This window comes from Clupea harengus, chromosome 7 (genome assembly GCF_900700415.2).
Source record: "Clupea harengus chromosome 7, Ch_v2.0.2, whole genome shotgun sequence".
In the NCBI taxonomy this organism is placed as follows: Eukaryota; Metazoa; Chordata; class Actinopteri; order Clupeiformes; family Clupeidae; genus Clupea; species Clupea harengus.
The window spans coordinates 18,780,064-18,800,634 of record NC_045158.1 but is presented as its reverse complement, the minus strand read 5'-3'; the positions used below and the strand labels follow the sequence as shown (position 1 = coordinate 18,800,634).

The 20,571-nt window shown below is 42.6% G+C and overlaps 2 protein-coding genes across 2 annotated transcripts in view; both read left to right on the top strand.

Moving 5' to 3' along the window:
• Window positions 1-7,748, top strand: part of srrm4 (serine/arginine repetitive matrix 4) — a 52,900-nt gene extending 45,152 nt beyond the window's left edge. The window contains exons 8-13 of the mRNA XM_031570750.2: window positions 1,697-1,856; window positions 4,202-4,488; window positions 4,723-4,902; window positions 5,322-5,408; window positions 5,892-6,035; window positions 6,467-7,748. Of these exons, the coding sequence (XP_031426610.1) occupies window positions 1,697-1,856; window positions 4,202-4,488; window positions 4,723-4,902; window positions 5,322-5,408; window positions 5,892-6,035; window positions 6,467-6,845 (1,237 nt within the window). The 3' untranslated portion in view covers window positions 6,846-7,748. The remainder of the gene's footprint in view (window positions 1-1,696; window positions 1,857-4,201; window positions 4,489-4,722; window positions 4,903-5,321; window positions 5,409-5,891; window positions 6,036-6,466) is intronic.
• Window positions 7,749-10,434: 2,686 nt separating this feature from the next.
• Window positions 10,435-17,975, top strand: hspb8 (heat shock protein b8). The gene is made up of 3 exons (XM_012820350.3): window positions 10,435-11,447; window positions 13,000-13,063; window positions 16,355-17,975. Exons 1-3 carry the CDS (start codon window positions 11,069-11,071, stop codon window positions 16,542-16,544), a joined length of 633 nt encoding a protein of 210 aa, XP_012675804.2. The 5' UTR covers window positions 10,435-11,068; the 3' UTR covers window positions 16,545-17,975.
• Window positions 17,976-20,571: the final 2,596 nt, after the last annotated feature.

The window sequence follows — 20,571 nt, the reverse complement described above, 5'->3', positions numbered from 1 at the left end:
TTGTGGCGGGACAACTTTTAATTTCCAATTGTCAGGGTTAATACCCCCCAGCAAACAATTACAAATTAAATTGCCCTTTTTCCACCATCGTATGATCGCTGCGTTCCCTCGGCGTGGAGAGCAATCTCTCTGTGTTTGAGGGGAAGCTAGTGTACTTTTTTGGGGGGGGGGGGGGGGGGTGAAGGGGAGCTGTGGCATCGATGCCTTGAGAAAGACTTGTTGCTCAGGCAGACCTTGGATGTTTTTTTTTCTCTCCCACTGAGTGCTGGTAAAGACTGTGTGCTCGCCCTCGTGCCAGAGTGGTGCCACAGGCCCTGGCAGACCTTCGTTGAAGCTTGATTTCTTGCTTCACCAAGGCTTGGCAGAGGGAGGGTGTTTGAACACTCTCCCATGTCCCGGGGCAGGTGTATGGATGGGTTTGGCCGTCTCTTCCCCCTTGCCCCTTCAAGAGGCTGGATTAGGAATTCTCTGTTCTGACACCCCCTACCCCACTCTACAGCCCTCTGAAGGTTGTGCCAGGTGGGATTTCACTCTGTGCCAACCGGTGCCATGGCCTCTAGATTCCTCTGCTCCTTTTTTACTTCTAGGCTTTCTCTCCTAATTTATTATACAGCTCCACAGAATGTTGCAAAAAGTTCCTTTTGAATTGAATGGGCCATCCCAATGTTTGGAGATCTGATATTTTTTTAAATATCAGCAAAATGTAATGACTGCTGCCATTGGCGACGGGCTTTGTTCTTATTTACATCTTTCATGTCATCCTGCAAGTAGTCTGTTCACTTTTCGTAATGGACTTGGACTTGAAGTCAGCAAGTAATACGTTGCTACGCTCTATTATGTTGTTAAGTACTATTTGCGTGAAGAACAATTTTTTTCTCAGCGGAAGCCACGAAATGGCAACAAAATCACTAGTAACCGTATAATCTTCCGCTGCATGTCGGGGTCCTGTTTGTCCTGTCTTGATAATTTTTTTCCGATACTGACTGTCGGATTATATATTACGCCTTACATGTTACGATATAAAGTATAATATTACGCTTCATGACACTTAATTTCTGCTGTGGGCTTTCTCTTCCATCCTGATCCTGGATTCAAATAACGCATAGTATATCGTACATATCATTATATATTACATATTATTATGTACCATACTGTGTAATATTTCGTTCTATGACATTTCATTTCAGCTGTGGGGAAAAAGTTAAAGCATATTAGCTGTGTCATTGTCCTACATATCAACACAGAATACCATATAGTCTAAGCTATACTATATATATGTATACAGTGTAAATATTTTGGTTACACATGGTTTGACCTCAGCCTTTGGAGAATGACTGCATTTGTGTGATTCGGGGGCATTCTAAATGATGTACTAGGGATTGAGCACATTGATGTATTTGCAGTTGTCACAACTGAAATTGTGACACGTTGATGAAACAATTTATGGAGCTTTTGTCAAGAAAGCAATTGTGTCAGACTTACATAATCAGTGATTCAGGGGAAATCCTCTTTTAGCTTTTTAGGGAAATGACTTGCTTAAATCTTTGATTGCACAGACAATTGCAAAACAAAAAATTACACAAACAAATAAAAATGTCAATAGTCATATATACTGTCCCTTACAAAAAAAAAACCCCTATTGCATGATGGGTAACTCTCAGCCACTAACCCAACCGTCCTTTCACTGTGTCTCCAGGCAACATCTCCACGCATCAGATCCATTCCAACCGAATCCAGCCGGCCTGGGGGACACCCGCCATCTGGACGCCAACCAAAGAGCTTTAGACTGGGGGACAGCAGTCAAGTTAGCCAGTAAAACATCCCCACATTTCAGCTGCAGTACCTCGGACAGCACCGTAAGTGTCACTGACTGCCATTCAAATGCCTCACCTCTGAAGCACCGGTCAAGGTCAAGGAAAACAGTCCGGAGAGAGAAAGCAAGAAAGAGAGAGAGAGAGAGGTTGACTTTGACACCTAGTGACACTAACCTGAAAAGGCTTTAGAGGTCCAAATGCATCCATATTCAGTAATAGGCCAATCACCTACAAGACGCTGTAGTTCAAGAAGAATGGCATTCCAAGCTACGTTTTTAACAACAACCTTTTGCACAACATCTGAAGTGTATTGCACGCACACACAGAGAGAGAGAGAGAGAGAGAGAGAGAGAGAGATAGAGAGAGAGAAGAAGAAATGAGAGTGATGTGAAAGGCTGAGAGACTAGAGAGAGAAATTAAGTGAACAGAAGTTAATATTTCACCATTTTATATGGTGTGGCCATTTCTGCTGTTCATTTTGTTGCTTCTCAGTTGAAACTGTGTTTCTGTTAAGTCATTGTTTTGTGCTTGCTGAAGCATGAAATACATTTAAGTTCTTTCAAGCAATCATTAAAGTATGCTAATTACATTCCCAGATGTTTTTAATCAGAACCTACAGTTGGTAATTGAAATGTAACAAACTGTTCTTTGAAGCATTTCTTGCATAACAGCTCCCCAAAAAAATTGCTGTCAGCACTATAATCCCATCTGGTGGTTAAATGGAAGGGATATTTATTGTCATAATTTGGATATTCGAGATTAATTCAATGCCTCGTATAGCAAATTCTCGGGACACTTAGAACCTGAAACCTTAAATGCCTTCATTTGTGGCAGTATTAAGCATTGGCATTATTACTTTCCTTAATCCAGATGAAATTGGATGACTGCGTCTTTTGGTACAGTTGAGTAATGCAAAGAATTTGAGATGGATAATGTGAGATCCATGAGGCATTTGAAAGATTAGTACAGCTCATTAATAACTGCATGTCCATGTTTAGATTCTGTATACCAGTAAATGTTCCAAGTTATATTTGTCAACAAAGATCTACAAAGAGAAATAGGTGGGTACTGCAATGGATACAAAATATTTTGTGTTTAGTAGTTTGGTCCCCCCCACCCCAATACTGACCACCAATTATCTTAAGCAGTAATTATTGTAGTTATCACAATGAAATGGTACTTATTTTAGTAATCACACACACACACACATAGTAAACAGACATGTCAAGAAGTGCTTTAAGTTTTCAAAGAGAAAGGTGAAGGGAACGTGGGAACATTTGAACATGTAAGTAATACTTCTTGACAAAACCAGGTAGTAACACGGATCCTACATCCCTGTTCATAAGAGAAATCATTAAAATAATAAATCAAAGACAAAAGTTTGATCAAAATACTCAACAGTCTTTAAAGCTTTTTTTTCTCACATATTGAATCAGCTGTTTACACATTAGGCTTTGGAACATGAGACATGTTAATATATAAAACAATACCCCAGTTGAGAAAAGTGTTTTTTAAAATAGTGTTATTTGTACCAGTGGCATTCATTTAAAGCCTTTAGTTCACTACAAAAGTCATTTTCATACAGTCAGAAGTAAAAAAAGGAAATAAAGACGTACCTGCCAAAGCTGGGCGGTGAGGCTCTGGGTTTGAAGAAAGGGTTATTGTCTTTTTCTTGTAACTTACACGTCTGATGAATCACTTATGTTGCCCGCTCTTCCTTTTTTCTTACACCTTACCTACTTAAGGAGGAAATCTTGATTGGTAAGTGGATGCCATCCGCAGACTTAGGGGTTTACTAAAGGTCGCTGGAGGATACTTAAGCTCTTCTTGCAGGGGAAAAAAAGCTCAAAATGTCGTTTTTTTGTTTCTTTCTCTCTGAAGGCTTCCTTAGTTAGAGTGAAGACATTTCTCTTAATCTGCAATCCTTTTCATTTGTACACATACCCATTTTGTGATGTTTGGTCAATGTTCTTTAAAAAATGAGACTTTAATGGGCCTTTATCTTTATTTGGGATTTTCCTCTCTTTCAACATAAAGCAGTTTATTGTTTACACACTTTCTTTTAATTTTCTCTTGTTTATTTCTTCTGTAGTTCCTATTAGTTATTATGGTTATGTTCTAATATTCTGAGTTTGAACCTTCTCTTTCTGTAGGATTATTTACATGATATTCTCCCAGTTTATTTGCATGTGACAAAATTTGCATGAAGTTTTTTTTTACCTCTCTTAAGTTCTCTGTCCCCGAAAAGAAATAATTTTTTCTCTGTGTTTTGTAGGGAAATACGTTCCTTTGGTAGACTACTCACAGTGAATCATGCAGGTAGCTGCCTAAACCTGTCGCTGATGTTTCCCCAAGTGAAGCAGCCTCCTCTCGTTGTCTGATTGCAGATTTCGCGGTCAAAGCCTGGAGGTGAGGTTGTGCATGATGGGAGCGTCCTCCACAACACGCTGTCCAATCAGAACAAAATACCGCAGGATTACGACTCGGGCAATGACACTTCCTCGCCGCCGTCGTCTAAAACGGGCGTCTCGAGGTCAAACGTCTGCAGGGTCCAGTCCGTCCTGGGGCGCGTGGACGGGGACAGCGCGTCCGACTCGGGGAACTCGGTGACCAGCTACGTGTCGCTGTGCAAGCTGGCCAAGAGCACGTCCTCCTCCCTCTGCAACACGAAGAAGTGAGCTGAGAAACACATCCCTCACAGAGCTATTGCCTTTTATCTCATCTATCTATGTGTTTGCCCCTCTTTCCTGGCCTTGTCTGATATCAGGCTGTCTTAGTCAGAGTCATGGGCCTTCTTTTCTGGTAGTAGTGCTGTATTGTAGTATTTTGTATTCTCTTCTATTGTGTTGTATTGAAGGTTGTCTCAGTCAGATGCCCCATATCAGTCATTCCATGACCATGTTCACAGAGAGGAGAGATCTGCCGTATGGAAGGAAGCCACGCGGGTGTTCAGCAGTAGTCTGACCCCTCTGAGAGAGTGCCACAGGACCAGGTCCCTCCGCAGTGCCAGCAGATCCCCTTCTTCAGCCAGCTCCCGCTTCTCAGGCTCCTACTACTCCAGAAGTCTATCCAGATCCTCTGGGAGGAGGTAAGTCGTCTTTTCTTAAGTGCTAAATATTATAGTGTGTTATTTATCTATCAAATATGATATTTCATAATGTATATCATATTTTGTGGTAAATTGTACTTCTTGTCCTCTTCTGTATATTTAACATGTCTTTGACTTACTGATTACTTGTATGTGAAGACCTGCTTAGCAATAAACCAATTTCTGATTCTGATTATAAAGTATTATTGTAGCAATTATATAATTACATATTGTATAATAATCATGTAATATTCTCAGACATTGTCTTTGGTCAGTTCAGAGAGCTGAGTGTGTTTACTGTTGTTATTGTTGAACTATGTTATTGTATTATGTTACTGTACGTAAGTGTAAATTTGACAGCCTGATACTTTGATACTATCACACTCTTTTCATAATGTTGACGATTTGCCTGTCTCAAGGTCATACTCCCGGTCGTCGGGTTACTCTGTGGACTCCAGGGAGGGGAGTGTGTTCAGTGGCAGACTCTCCAAATACTCCCCCAGCAGGTGACCACGGCTAGTCTTACCGATGACTCACTTACTCAAGCACCTAATGACACCAGATACCAAAGACTGGAGGGGGGAGGGGGGGGGGGTATTACTTGATGCACACTGAACTACCAGTAATACTTCTTACAAAACAGTTTAGCTTGTTAGGCATCTCGCTGACATATTATTGTAATTTTAGAGGGGTGGAATTTTGTTTATAATTATGATTTTTTTTAACAATAAATGTGAGCTTATCAATGTTTTATTTTTTATGCCGATGCTTGTATTCAAAGTTTACACCGGCACGGCATTTTAAAGTAAGGTTTTAAATTTGCTGGCATTGAATGACATCATTTTGATAATCATGGTATGGTAAGATGGTGTGGTACGGTAGAATTCCAACCTCACTGTTTTTTAGTATTATCACAAATGTAACGCATAAGATGTTCTGTGATCCCTGCAGTATGTCACAGCATGTTATTCTTCCCGTTTGCTCAAAAGGGATCAGGAACGGAGTAAGGAGCGCAGTCCCAGTGAGAAACGGTGTAAGCATGGCAAGAAGAGGCGTAGGAGGAAGTCCTACTCCCCCATGCGGAAGAGGAGGAGAGATTCACCCAGTCATCTTGAAGCTCGGAGAATCACCAGGTGTGTTTTCTTCAGCTTCAGACTCTAACAAAGGGAGTCTACAGACTACAGTCTAAGCGTTATAACTATTATACAAGTTTTGAAATGGTTTTAGTAAGAATGCTACTCTGCTTTACCCTAGGTTAATCTTAAATGACACCTTTCTGAGACAGAAACAGTGCTTACTTGAACAAATCCTACTGAGATAATGAAGGTCAACTTAATGAAAACAAGATGCTCAGCAATAATGTCCCATAGCATCGTTGTTGAACAACTGCCATCATTAAATGATAGAAAGTCCATCTGACCTTTGACCTTGAGTTCCCACAGTGGTTATTCTATGACACTTTCAGAAAATGCAGCACTGTTTGATCATTCAAATGAGAATATGACATGAACACTGCTTAACAGGCATGTCCAATCACTGACTGATCTCTCTGTCTTCCATTCAGTGCCAGGAAGAGGCCCATTCCCTACTTCCGGCCTAGCCTGTCATCCTGCAGTCGCTCCACCAGCGTGTCCTCCTTGACCAGCTTCTTCGGCATCACCCGCAATACCAGCAGGAGCCGGAGTAGAAGTGACAGTCACAGCTGTAGCCGCAGCCGGAGCAGGAGTCGGAGGCGGAGTTGGACTCGAAGTCGAAGTCGAAGTCGAAGTCGGAGTCGGAGTCGGAGTCGCAGCTGCAGTTACTCCAGTTACCGTAGCTACAGCCGTAGCTCTTCATGGGACTCCATGCGTGGCAGTAGAAGTCGGAGCCGTACTCGGAGTCGGACCCGAAGCCGGAGCAGGAGCTACGACTCGCTAGGGAGCTACAACAGGGGTCGTCGCTAGAACTCACAGCAGGAGTCGTCGCTACAACCCGCAGCAGCTGGCTGTACTGTTACAAACCAGACGGCTGAAAACAGCGTTTCATTAGTGATAATAGAAAGTCTTTTTCATGGTGTACTGTTCTATTTATTATTTATAAATTTGTTTACTTATTTAATTAATTAATTATTTATTTATTTATTGACTGTGTTTCATTGCCAAATGCACAATTGCTCATGTATCAAAAGAGTCTCAGAAAAACAGACAGAGATGGTTTGCCAGATCAATTTACAATTTGCTGCTTCTGCTTTGGGAAGACCCAAACAGCTTTGTCTTCTCTCTTCAGAACAGAATTTTCAAGATTGCAATTTTGAGCGTATTGTGATTATTTTCTTTGTATATTTTTCTATAACCTTCATTTTCAGGGATAGTGTCAAAAGCACTTGAGAACACCTGGGGTTTTCTGTCAGGGCAATGGTTCTGATTTTGGCTTCTTGACGTAGATGTCAAGGCGACTTTGAAAAATGAGCAGTCTGTCAGCCGTGCTGGTAAACATGCAGATATCTACCCACAGATCAAATGCCAGGTGTATGTATCTCCCACGCAAGAGCACAACAATTCAAATGTCATCAGATATGATAATGCTGATAGCCCACAACGAAGAGAAAAACAAAATGGAAAAAATCTACACGCTGATGGAATCGCAGTGTGATCCCATCTGTTCGTGACACGATAGATTGATTAGGCTGCATACTAATGCAAACTCCCCATGGAGACCAAAACCCGGTGGGCCTCTTTAGATACCAACCAGTTCTGAAACTGGGTCAGATGTGGGCCAAATCTGGGTCGGAACCAAGCCAGCGTTGCATGGCTGTGTGTGTGTGTGTGTGTGTGTGTGTGAGTGTGTGAGTGAGTGAGTGTGTGTGTGTGTGTGTGTGTGTGTGTGTGTGTGTGTGTGTGTGTGTGTGTGTGTGTGTGTGGTTAATGTCTTTGGAGAGATTTTTCTGTCTTTGGAGTGTGTGGAGATTAGAGAGGCACTGTTTTGTTTTTGAAGTACCTGAGATGGTTCTGTGAGCTGTTTGACAAACCTCAAGAGAGCCACTTTAGCGCTGGTTTATAAACAAATTAAATATTTCATCTGATCATTATAGATAAACGCTCGTTATTTGCATATGACCGTAGATATGTCCTCTGGGTCATTCGTTTTAGCTGGCAACACTAGTAAGTCCTGTGTTAGATCAGTAGCTTTGAAAAACCACAGAGATGGAATTTTAATTGGTGAATATTTTCCAACCAACATGTCTCGTTCTCCCAGTTACCCTAGTAGCACCATGGTACACTCTTCACTGGATCTGGATTCATCTGTCCCTCATTCAGATCACAGTAACACTCTGTCTGCTAAGGTTTTCCAAATATCAAAGTTGTAAAACTACCACTGAAGAGTCTTTATATGTTTTAATACATCAGTCATCATCACGAAATCATGTGCAATGCACAGAAACTATGTATGAGTATGAATGTGGATTTTGGCAGATAAAATTATGTTTCATGTCCGACGAGACCCAGTAACACTGCAAGGGAATCTACCGTGGCACTCTGGTGACGGCTCAATATAAAAAATGACAAAAGCACTTTACATGTTGCATGAGCCATTTTCTGTTAGCCTCTGCTCTGGATTTTTGCAGGTTCACTCTTTAGATAAACCAGGGCATACAATTCTTTTACCTGTGTCATACTATTTATTTATGTTTTATCTATGCTATAGAACATTATGTGGTCAACTGATAAAGTATAAGGTGTACCTTGACAATTGCATATTACATTATGCATTCACTTATTTAATCTATACAGTATTTTATTTTTAGGTTTCATCTGACATACCTCTTTTCTGTTAATTATACCTGATTTCACATGTTGATTAAAGTGATCCACTATTGGTCATTTGGTAAGGTTCAGAAATTCATTGAGGTTAATTCAAGCTTGTAATATTTATGAACTGACATTTGGGCTCCCAAATGTAATGCCCTGTGGCAAGGTTGTTGTTTTCTGAACCATTACATGTAATTATGTGTAAGCTATAACAGTGTAAAAACAGTAATTATGTTATAAAAGATCACATTTTCAATAGAATCAATTTTCACATACCAAAAGTAATGTCCAAAATCCATAGCCTTTATATTTTTCTAATTAAGTTGTCTTACAAAAATGTAGGCTCAACTATTGTTAGAGGAACACAATAATAAACTACTAGCCCAAAATCCAAAACTACAACATGACTGATGTGGCTACACTGAACCAGGTAGCAGCCTGCTTTGGTCTGGATCTGGCTCAGATGTGGCCCCAATCTGGCCCAGATCCGTCAATCTGGATAGCAACCGAGATGGCACAGTCAACGTTTCTAAAAATGTGACCACCACTTATTGTGCTTAGGCTGAAGTTCCCTGGAGATGAATTTAGTTTTATGTTCTGGCAATTAACTCCATTAAACAGCAAACCAGGCCACAGCATGAATATCAAAGGAGTGTTTTCTATGCACTGTATGTACAGTATAATGTTGATCCAGACAAAAGCATTTAAGATAACAACAGAGACATAAACATAAGGAATATTATTTAACTTATTCCATGGAAATCCAAAGCTACCTTTCTGCCCTAAAAAAACAGTTTTCCCTTCTTAAAACAACTTCAGTAAACAAAGGCAGTATGTCAAGTTTATGCTATGTGTGAGTATGTATATAGTGTGGGTATACAGTATTGTGCAAAAGGTTTAGGCATTCTTCGCAAGGTAGTTATTTGCTATCGTGTGTCAAGAGGAAATCTCGTATTTAGATTTAAAAATATTATTTTGGAAAATAGTAAAATCAGTTTCAGCATTCTGTATGTTTCATTCTGTACTATTCATGCTATTTGGGAAGCATCATGGCTTTACAGTATTGTTTAAAATGTGCCTAAAACTTTTGCACAGTACTGATATGGAGGAGCTGTTTTATTTGCTGTGTGTGAGGCATTCATGATCAACAGTTTAGAACCACAAGGATATTGTTTCAAATGGTTTGTGTTGATTTTGCTTTGTAAAACATGAAAATGTTAGTGTTTGATTTCCTAATCGCAACATTGGTTGAATCCATCACACATAACAGGAAACTAAAAGGGAGGGAACTGGGCAGGGATCCAACAACCACTTTCAGTCACAAACAGTTTTGGAGAAACTTTTTTTTTTTATCCTATGAACAGAACTTTTAGTTTTGCGTATGAAAACCATGGCCCTGGCCTGAATGACAGCTTGATAGGGGTTGATTTGGGAACAGAAATTCCCTTTTAAAGTCAAGTAAATTTACCGCTCTGTAATGTAATTGGTGTATTAGTAAAATGTCACAGGATTTAAAACGATGAATATGTAATTAAATGAAACAGTCCCTGTGTTGGTGACTTTGAAAATTTGAATGTCTTTTCTGTAATATTTCATTCATCTTCCTCTATAGTCTGTGAATCTGGACTTTCCAATAAAAGTTGTGCAACATGAGGTCAATTCAACTGGCATTTCCTTGTGTTTGGTTTAGAGTTGGGATACCAGCTACACGAATGCCTCTGTGCTTGCCTCACGCGTATTTTAAGGCACCTCAGTGGATGAGCGCCGGGGGAATCCTGTACTGAAGTCGATTTTAAGTTGTAAACATGTTACCACTGCGCGCTTATAGAATTAGTTGTGTTGTTTTATCCGAATGGTGACATCATGTTGACCCCATCACTGTAGCTAGGTTAAATACCGACGCACGTATTGAGGTGGTGTGCTGTTTTCTATTAAAAAGAGAGTGAGTCATCGGGGATAGTGCGGAGTGTAATTTAGCTTTGCTTTGGAAGTGTGACACATAGACCATGTCCAAACTTGGAAGGGGAGGGTCTTTGGTCAGCTGTTGTGTCGGGCACTTTCTGGACTTTGCTATGTATCATAGAACTCAAACTCAGGCGGATGTATAAAACAGCTTAGCTATTTACTGATTTCAGTTATCTTTGGTCAGACGGAAACGGAAGGTCAGTCTTCCCATCAAAAAGTATTTCATAGTGGGAAAACTCTTTGAAGTTGCTGAGAGCTGTTACATTCAACGCAGAGCGATTTTCTGGCTTGATTTTTTTCAAAGAGGTAATGGTAACAGCTCAGTTTCCTGAAGTTGCTGACAACGGATTAATTTCTACACTTTATAAAACGACACTTTGTTAAGATTCCCTTATTCTTTACGGCGTCGCACCATGGGAGATGGGGATTACTATACGTTGGGGAGCAGGCAAAGGGCACCGAGAGATCCTTTTAGAGAGCAGTCTATGGCATCTCGCTTTATGGATGAAGACTTTGGAATGCCCTTCCCCGAAGACCTCTCAATGGACTGGCCTGGCTGGGCACGGTCACGGCTGAGCACCCGACTTACCCCACCATGGACGGGGGGCTTGCGCACGGGGTTCCCCCGTACATCAATGGGCTCGCCCACCGTGTACAGCTCGATGTACAGCGAGCCTCGCAGCTCACCCACGCCTAACCCAGACGAACCGTGGAAAGTGTGTGTGAATGTGCACAGCTTCAAACCGGAGGAGCTTAACGTCAAAACTAAAGACGGTTTTGTAGAAGTGTCAGGTGAGCAGCCTCCGCAAAGATCCTGAAATTACACGTTGAGAACGATTCCATAATAACTCCATAATTTGTAATTACTAGCGTTCTTAGATGGGTTTCTGTGTGTGCGTGTGTCTGTGTGAGAGAGCGCGAGTGTGTGTGTTTGTGTGCGCGCATGTGAGTGAGGTAAAGTTGTGTAGACCAAGACAGTCCCGTACCAGATTCGAACCCGCAACCTCGGAAATGGGTAGCAGGTGTGCTAGCAAGCAGTTTAAGAACCCATGCTACCGTGACATTGTGTATGTGTGGGTGTGTGTTTCAAAGTGTGTGTTACTTTAGGCCTGGGTTATGACTTGCACATTTCCACAACACGTGTCACTCTGAAACACCTGCTTGGGTGCCTTCAGTCTCACCCCACCAGTAGACCACCATTAGTCAAGGCCCGTTTTTACATTTCACTGATGACTAACAGTAATTATAACACTCCCTACTAGGACCACTGTATGGGAAATAAAATAGATACTTCTGCATAGCTTCAGGAACAAGAGCACCGCTGGAGAGGGAGGTGGACAAATGCATTGTAGTGCTGAGAAACCCTATTAGTGTTGGGAACATGGACAGTCCTGACAGTGGGCTTTTTATAAGCACATAGCTGGTATGCCAGCTGGGTCACTCTGTCACGGAGGAGGCCTAGAGATTGCTCACGTCACTCGACCCTGTTCTAAAAGCAGGCTCAGCACAGCAGCACACACACACGCGCGCACACACACACACCGTCCGTGGAATGTTGTATAGAGAGGTTCAGCATGTTATGCTGAGGCACTGGTAGGGCCTTTTTAAAATGGGTGAACTGTCATGGCCGACTCAGCTACTGCCTGCGAAAAGACTTCAACTGAGTTTATCTCGCTCCGGTGGGGAATAAAAATGGGGCCTCAGTGGGAATGGAATTTGTCATCTGGGCCTGAAGAGATTTGCTTGGAGATAACAGGTGACTCTGTAAAAGATCTTCTCCAGATCTGGTGCATATCCAGAGTCTACTGGGGGAAGGGATTTTCCAAGTGCGAGAGAGAGAGAGAGAGGGGGGGGGGGGGGGGTTAGGAAAAGAGAGAGAGGGAGCAAGGGAGAGTGGATGGATGAGCAAGGGGTCATTGTCCCTTTTGTCGTCCCCCCCCCCCCTCCCTCCCCTCTCTAGCAAGTTCCACAGGTGAAGAAGTCACACTGGGGGTGTAGAATTGCACATAACTCGCTGAGGCACAGGGCCCGGGGTGTGGCGCCACTGACATTTAGTGCCTGAATGCAGCTGCCCAGTGAAGTCCCAAACAGGACCTTGAGAATTGGCCCAGACTCTAGATCTTTCCAGTGCCCAGAATCATGGCTAAGCCTCACACTCACATATCAGCCACTGTCTGCCTTGCTAGCTTCACGGTTGCATTATGATCAGATTTGAGTGTGTAAAGATTCTACTGTTCAGGGAACAAATTATGTTGCTTTGTATTCATTCTCCATGGGAGATGTCCTTGAAGTAAGGGGCAGGTCTTTCTTGTGGCATTGTGTTACACTATTTCTTCTTTCACAGGGAAACACGAAGAGAAGCAGGATGAGGGAGGCATCGTGACTAAAAACTTCACAAAGAAAATTCAGTGAGTATCATTGAAGCATTTAATCTTGTAAAATATCTTTCATGTTAGAATTTTTTCCCCTTTGTGCTGTGGAACTAATCACTTGGTGGTGGGAACAGAGAGATCGGAAAAGTAAAAAGAATTGTGCACACATTAAATAAAATTTAAATAAAATATATTTCATGCTAGTAATTTGACATCGGTACACTGGAACTTTTCACTTTGGTGATTCAAACAGAAAGACAGAGACAAGAGCGGGAAAGGTGACTGTGTACACATTAGACTAAACAGATAATTTCTAGAATGTTCTACACCTACTTTAGCTTGTTAGCCTTGATAAAACGTCAGTGAAACACACTCTGGCTATGCTGCAAGACACGACCCAAACACGACTGGAATGGATGCTATCCGTCTGTGTTTACCCTCCCTTCTCATGAAGGCTCAAACTGGGCAGGGGCACGCCACATTTTTTCCATATCAGTCTATTCCTGTAATTGGACCATGGGACTTCAAACGGCCCTGTTAATCAGCACTTCTGCCTTCCGGGATCGTTAACATCAACGTGGCTAATTTCCTGTCTGGTAATTAGCAGTTAGCTGGCCCCAACCACTGCCGCTCGCCCTATCGCCGTCCCTATAATTGGAGTCCTTCAGATACTGTCTCAGTTTTGGGGGAAATGAAACCTGAAGCGAAAGACAGATGGAATTATAAATAACTGTCCTCAATGCACAAATCCTCTGACTGGGGAAACACTGTGAAGGAAATATTAGCCACTACTGAATGCTACGTGTAGTGATACACTAAAAAAGGCTTACAGTTGAATGAACGCACATGTCCCACTTGCCAAGGTTTCCAGGATCCTCGTGTGCTCGTGAAACGCTTTGTCATCTTGTGCAGTTGCTGAGTCTTTCAGAGCCATTCCAGTGAGACACGGTTTTAATTTTGAGAGACACTTGAGTGAATTTCAGAGTGACATTTGTTCTAACACTCCTTTCTAAAGGTCTTTCCTCTGTTGTTGTTTTTTATCCGGCTCCAAGGGGAGATAGCTATTCAGTTGTCTTTGTTTTGATCCAAGAGAAGGACCCAGTCCAGAGACAGTGCAGACTAGAGAGTCTCTCACTTTATTTTTCTCTCAGGCCTGTGTTTTCCTAGTCTCCCACAGAAGCATATTGGATGGTTGTGGTTGGTCACCTACAATCAATGTGAGATATAAACGGAAAAAAAAAAACCTTTGCCAGAAGTAATCAAAATACAGAGCTGGATAGATAAGCTCTGACATAATAAGTTAGCAAAGTGATTTGACTTGGTCAGAGAGCGATCATTTTGCCATACAGCAGTTGATTCTGTTTATTTTAAAGCACAGTTATTGTGACGATGTGTGCACTAGTCAGTATTCATTCACGCCATGGAAAGGATGCCTTTAGGAATGACGAGTCATGGTCCTTCTGAGGGACAGTAGCATAGCCGTGCTAATTGAATGCAGCCTGGGCAACAAAGTAGACTGTGGCCCCCGAGGTTTATGTAAGCACCATGGCCGCTTGGCAGCTTTTACGGAAACCCCAGCAGGGCCATATTTGGCTATGGTGCTTGACAAAACCCAGTCTCTCTCTCTCTCTCTCCCTCTCTCCCTGTCTCTCTCTCTTTCCCTCTCTCTCTTTCCCTCTCTCTCGTGCACACTAACTAACTCTCTCTCTCTCTCTCTCCCTCTCTCTCTTGCACACTAACTAACTCTCTCTCTTTTTCTGTCTCTCTCTCTCTCGCACTAACTGTCTCTTGCTCTCCCTCTCTCTCTTGCACACTAACTCTCTCTCTCTCTCTCTCTCTCTCTCTCTCTCTCACACACTAACTCTCTCTCTTTCTCTCTTGCTCAATCACTAACTCTCTCTTTCTCTCTCTCTCTCTCACTCTTTCCCTCTGTCTCTCTCTTTTTAAAGGTGGAACTTTTTTAACCTTGTTAATGTTTTGGAAAATGCACACGTGAAGAAAAGACCTACGTGTCTAAGTTTTAAACCGAGGACTGAGGGGTATTTGCAGTTGCGATATTAGAAAGCCGAAATGGCTCAAATGCATAAACACACAGCCTCCTGAAACTCTTCTGTGGCTGTTATTATTGTTTCTCGCTCTAATCCGATAAACTCCCCCCTCATGCCCTCCGAGGGTATTTTCCCCTTAAAAACGAGCACAGGAACACCACGGAGTGTCTGTATCTCATCCAAGCCAAAGCAGAGCTCATTCCACACTTCTACATGCCATCTGGGAACAGGTGATGCAAATGAGTCCATTAAAACACCACACTGGTTGGTTTAAAAAAAAGCAGAACAAATAGTGAGGATCTCTGGCCGTTTGCCATTAAAATAGGTCGTAGCCGGTCTGCCTGCTGAGCTGATTAGAGAGAGTGCGCAGATGGAACATTTGAGTGATAAACTTGGCGTCAGGCAATGATTTGTAATAATTGGAAACAGGCTTTGTTTCTCAGAGTTGCACCTGCAGCACTCTCTGTGTGCCTCGTCGTCTCTTTTTACCTTTCCAGTCTCTAAACCGGCAGTGGCAGGCAGAACGTTTAAATGAAAACCAAGAAATGCATTAAAAAAGCTTCTTCCATGCAATGGTGCTTTGGGGAGTTGGAATGAGTTTTGCCAAAGAAAAGAAACACATCCAAACTTGCAGCTGGACCATTTGTCATGGAGGGTGTGTGTTCTTGTGTTTATCTCAGAGGGTGTGTGGCCTTTTGCCCTCAGTCCCAACGGAAATTTGGGATTGTACTGCCCATAACTCTTTCAATGTTAACGTGCATTCTGTGTTTAGAAGAACCAGTGTTTAATACACTTAATAGTACACACTTGTCTACTCAGAGTTGGTCATGTTTTTGAATCTGCTACTAGGTTTATCTCACTGGGTTCATGTTCATGTTTTGTCTTTATGCCCATATTAAACTGAGTTTCTAGATTGAATTTAGATTAGATTTGATGGGGAAGTGAAGATTACTACTACTTCCATCCTCGCCAAAAGCATTCATGAGCTCTAGTCTTTGGACATAATCTGGATTTTTCCACACTGAGATCATGTCAGGCGTTTTGATCTGCTCACCCTGCAGACTAAGGGACACACCCTTGTGCTTAAACCCTTGGCTTTGCTTTTTGCGGCGAGCCCAATTTTCCCTCTTATTGCTGTTGTTTTAACACAAATGTCAGCCATTTTTTATTTAGTGCCTTTTTCTCAGTGGTGCTCAGCATAAGTGCAGTGTCACTCTCGGCAGGTTTCCTGGCAGCTCTAACTGTGTTTCCTCTCCTCTCGCGTCTTTCAATTCCGCAGGATCCCGGTAGATGTTGACCCTCTCACGGTGTTCGCCTCGCTCTCTCCCGAGGGGGTGCTCATCATCGAGGCGCGCCAGACGCCGCCATATTACCTCTACAGCAGCGAGATGCCCAGGGACGAGCCCGTGGCAGCGGCAGCGGCAGCAGCAGAGGCAGAGCCCAACCCTCAGGAGGCCAACGTAGCATAACTTGGCAAACATCACCATGCCCCTTGCAGTATTAAAGGCCATCCAGCTAATCCAATAGATGTTTTTCCCTCCCTCCCTCCCTCCCCCCTCTCTCTCTATCTCTCTCTCTCTCTCTGTCTGTCTGTCTATCCCTCCCAACGGCTGGGGCTTAGGCCCACAGTGTGAGGTGAATGGCTGTCTTATGAGCTCTATGCCCGAGCACCTTACACACAAGATTTTGATGCTCCCCGAAGAAAGGCACATAGCCTCAAGCCCTCTTAGATCTGGATTGGATTTGAGCTGGAGGTCTTCCTGTTTCTGTTAGATTGCCAACCGTTTTGACTTCCGTCATACCCTTTTTATACGTTTTTAAACATAAAACGGGCTTTATAATGGGGTGGACAATAAGGCATTTAGGTAAACACGAGTTCTGAAACATGCAGTGAAGTATTACATTACATACAGTATGTGGTATAGCGGTTTGTGGGTTGCCTTGAGAACAAGTAGATTGTATGTGTTGCTATGTTCTGTTATCACAGGTGAGAATTACTTTGAGAATTATGTTGAGGGACAAAAGATCACTTGCTGAAAAAACCCTCAGATGCCTAGATATTGCAAACAGATAGTGTATGTACCCCCCAGATGGTGTATGTGCCCCACATATAGTGTATGTAACCCCCAGATAGTAGCTCTGCTACTGATTCACATTAGATCAGGGCTAGATCAGGGGGGTATTCCAAGTACCTGGTTTAGTAACATACCTGGGTAAATTAACTCAGGTAAACCTCCTGATAGAAGAGCCATATCGCTTTTCTTTTCTAGGAGAATAAAGCCATAGGGCCCTTCTATAAGAAGGTTTACCACTTACTCTTAGTTACCACTTACTCTAAGAGTTAAATTATTCAGATTGAATTAAACCACGTACTGGGAATACCCACCAGGTCAGATCAGGGTCATATCCATAGCAGCTAGCACAAAACAAAAAAAACAGAAAGGTGAAATACTATCTTCCATGACGTCCTCACCAGTCTACCATGGAAATGCTTGTCTTTCCTCCTAACAGGCAACTCCATCTTCTGTATGCAGTGTGTTTGTTTAACCTTGCTAGCTTTGTGTTTTGTGTAAAGACTGAAGCACATAAAAATCAATGCGCCATTGACCAGTTAATGAGGTCAGCTGTGTAGCAGATAGGGAAGTGTTCCCTTATTGGCGATGCATTGATGCTTTACTCATTGTAAATATATAAATCAATATATTAACCAGTCTGGTCATGGGAGATTATTACGATTTTAATAGAGGTCTTACAAAATGATGTTTTTTTTAATTATGTGTGGTGAAGATGTATTCTCTACAAAGTGAATGAAATTTTACCAGACTTATACCAGATGCCTTTGTATTGTATGTACATGCAATAATATTAATAATAATAATAAAAACAACCTTCTCTCACTACCCTCTCTCCTGGTGCCTGGGCACATCTGTGTGTTTTTGTGCTACACTCAGCTACTTTTGGGAAGTCTTCCAGCAGGACTTGTTTTGCCCAGCAGCCTGTAATTGGGTGGCTGATTAGTGAAAGGGGTATTAAAGGCAGCTTGGATGGAACCCAAGCACTCCCTGCATGTTAGTGGGTGTTTCTGCTACAGTGATAATTGGTCCAACACAATAACTGAACAAGTCCTGTTTTTAACAAGGTATTCCACAGTTTCTGTAGCATTTTGCAATGTATTTAAATGAATAAATGGATTAAGTTTAGCTGTACATGATAGTCGCTCACTGTATTCTGTTGACTACAACAGAATGTTGCACACGGAGATTGGGTAGTTTATCACCGCAGGCTTGTGAGAGGTAGTAGGTGATGGATATAGATTAACAGTGGCGTTCTGGACTGCAGTGTTTCTATGCTGATGTGGGCTCGCGTCCAACACAGCTTGATGAAATATACAGCTGTGCTGCTTCAGCTGCATGATACACCAAGATTATGTCAAAGTAGCTTTCCAACACACTCATGATAACAGATAATCCATCACAGAACAGGCTTCCGTGGTAATGACCAACAGCTCCAAGGAGCCCCTGGAATGATTAACTGAACACCCACTTGTGAAGTGCTATTGTTTTATTAGTGCATCACAGTTGCAAAGTTACAGAGTAGGTCATGTCATGTGACGGGGGCTGGTGTAAGGTGACGGTTCAGAATGGTCATGTGGCGCTAAGAATCAGCAAGGCGTGTTGTTTGTTGTCTGCAGTCGGAGCTTCAAAGTGTGTCATCATTTCTCTAGTGGGCATTTCCTCTGCTTCTTGTTCTTGGGTCATGACACCAGGACTTCCTGTTCGGGGATCACAAGCTCCTGGAACTGGGTGGATTCGGGGGCCTGCTCTCCTGACATCTCCTCCCCTACATCGCCCTCTCTGTGGAGGTCCTCCTCATGCCTCTCCCCTGTCGCCTCGCCGCCGTGTTGTTGATCCTGCTGCTGCTGGGCTCCGCCATCCTGTACCACGTCACTGGACTCCTCCTGCTCCGAGGTCAGCGTGTCAGGTGTGGCCGGAGCCTCGGATAGATCTGTGAACTGATCCTGGGCCTCCTCTCCGGTCTCCTCCTGTTGTGTGTGCGCCTCTCTGATGTCCTCCCTGTCCTGGCCACTGGCCTGGGTCTCTGAGTGACTGGACTGAGGAGCGAAGGGATCAGTGCTGAATTCAGCTGAGGCTTGGTCTGTTTGCCCGCCCTGAGTATAATCCCCCTCCTTTGGTGCCCATGCCTGTCTCGTGGGTGATGTTGGAGAGGGCTTCCTTCCAGCAAACTGAGGATTTTGACTCTCCCTCTCCCTGTTAATGGCGTCCTCCATCCTCGGATCTTCTTTCTTCTCTGCTCCTGGCATGAGAGGCTCCTTTTCAATCTGCATGAAAAGAGATGCCTACACAGTTACTTCAAGTAGAGAGTTTTGACAATGTGTGATGAATGCCAAACCAGAGTTCTTTAATAGTCAACCCAAGGCCTGCGATGAAAGGTCAAGTAGCTTGCAAATAATAATTGACTTGGGGGTGTCTTATGTCTTACTTATGTCTTAAGTCTTACTGTGAAGAGAAGCAATGTAGGCTATTTTGCTTAATCTTTGTGAATAATTAAAAAATGTCTGAAAAACTAGGCTGTCTCTGAGTAAAGAAAAATAAGACCTTTCACACCTTCACCTAGAGGTGCGCACATAAAAAATCTATTTGCACAAATGAATGTGAACAAATTCATTTTAACTAATGGGAGGGTTGACATTCAAATAATCAGTTCAAGGAATTAAAAGGCAAATTAAAGCAATTAAAAGGCACATTTTAAAACCTTAAATGCTACCGACACATTAAGAAACCCAGACTGAATCTGAACAGGAAAAGCCAGTATTAATTCAGAAATTTCCATTCAGCACTTTTGCAGAGCTGTAGACTTTTTTTCTTACCTGGACAGGGATGACAATCTGAGGCTGGGGTATTTTCGGAAGTGGAGCCTCTACTGTCAGAATCCCATCACCACATAGAGAGGATCGGATAGTCTGAGGGTCTATCCCGATAGGAAGCCTGATAGGGAGTGACATGTTATTTGCTTTCAGTCTGAATAGACTTATATTAGTGATGATGAGCAGAAGTTGTCCTTTATTGGGAGTTAATACTGTTACTTGGTGAGACTGTAAATGTCTCTGGTCAGTGAATTATAAAAATGTCAGTTTATTACAGTAAGTAATCACTTACTTGTATTTCCTTGTAAAACTTCTAGAGATGAAGCCATGATCATCCCGTCTCTCCTCGTGTTTACCTATCCATAAAATCAATTCCCTGCATCAATACATATACATATTTAGCAATAGCACTTAATTTTAACACACACCATTGTGACATTTCTTTTATAAGCACTTACATAGGTAGGGCCTAAACTCTAATGAATGAAGTCATGAACTTGTCATGTTCATGTACAACGTCTCACCACTGATCTCCAGAAATCCATCTGTAGTTCTGACGGACAGCTCCGTAGGGAAGAAGTGGTTGACGTCCAGACTAACTCGCCACCTGT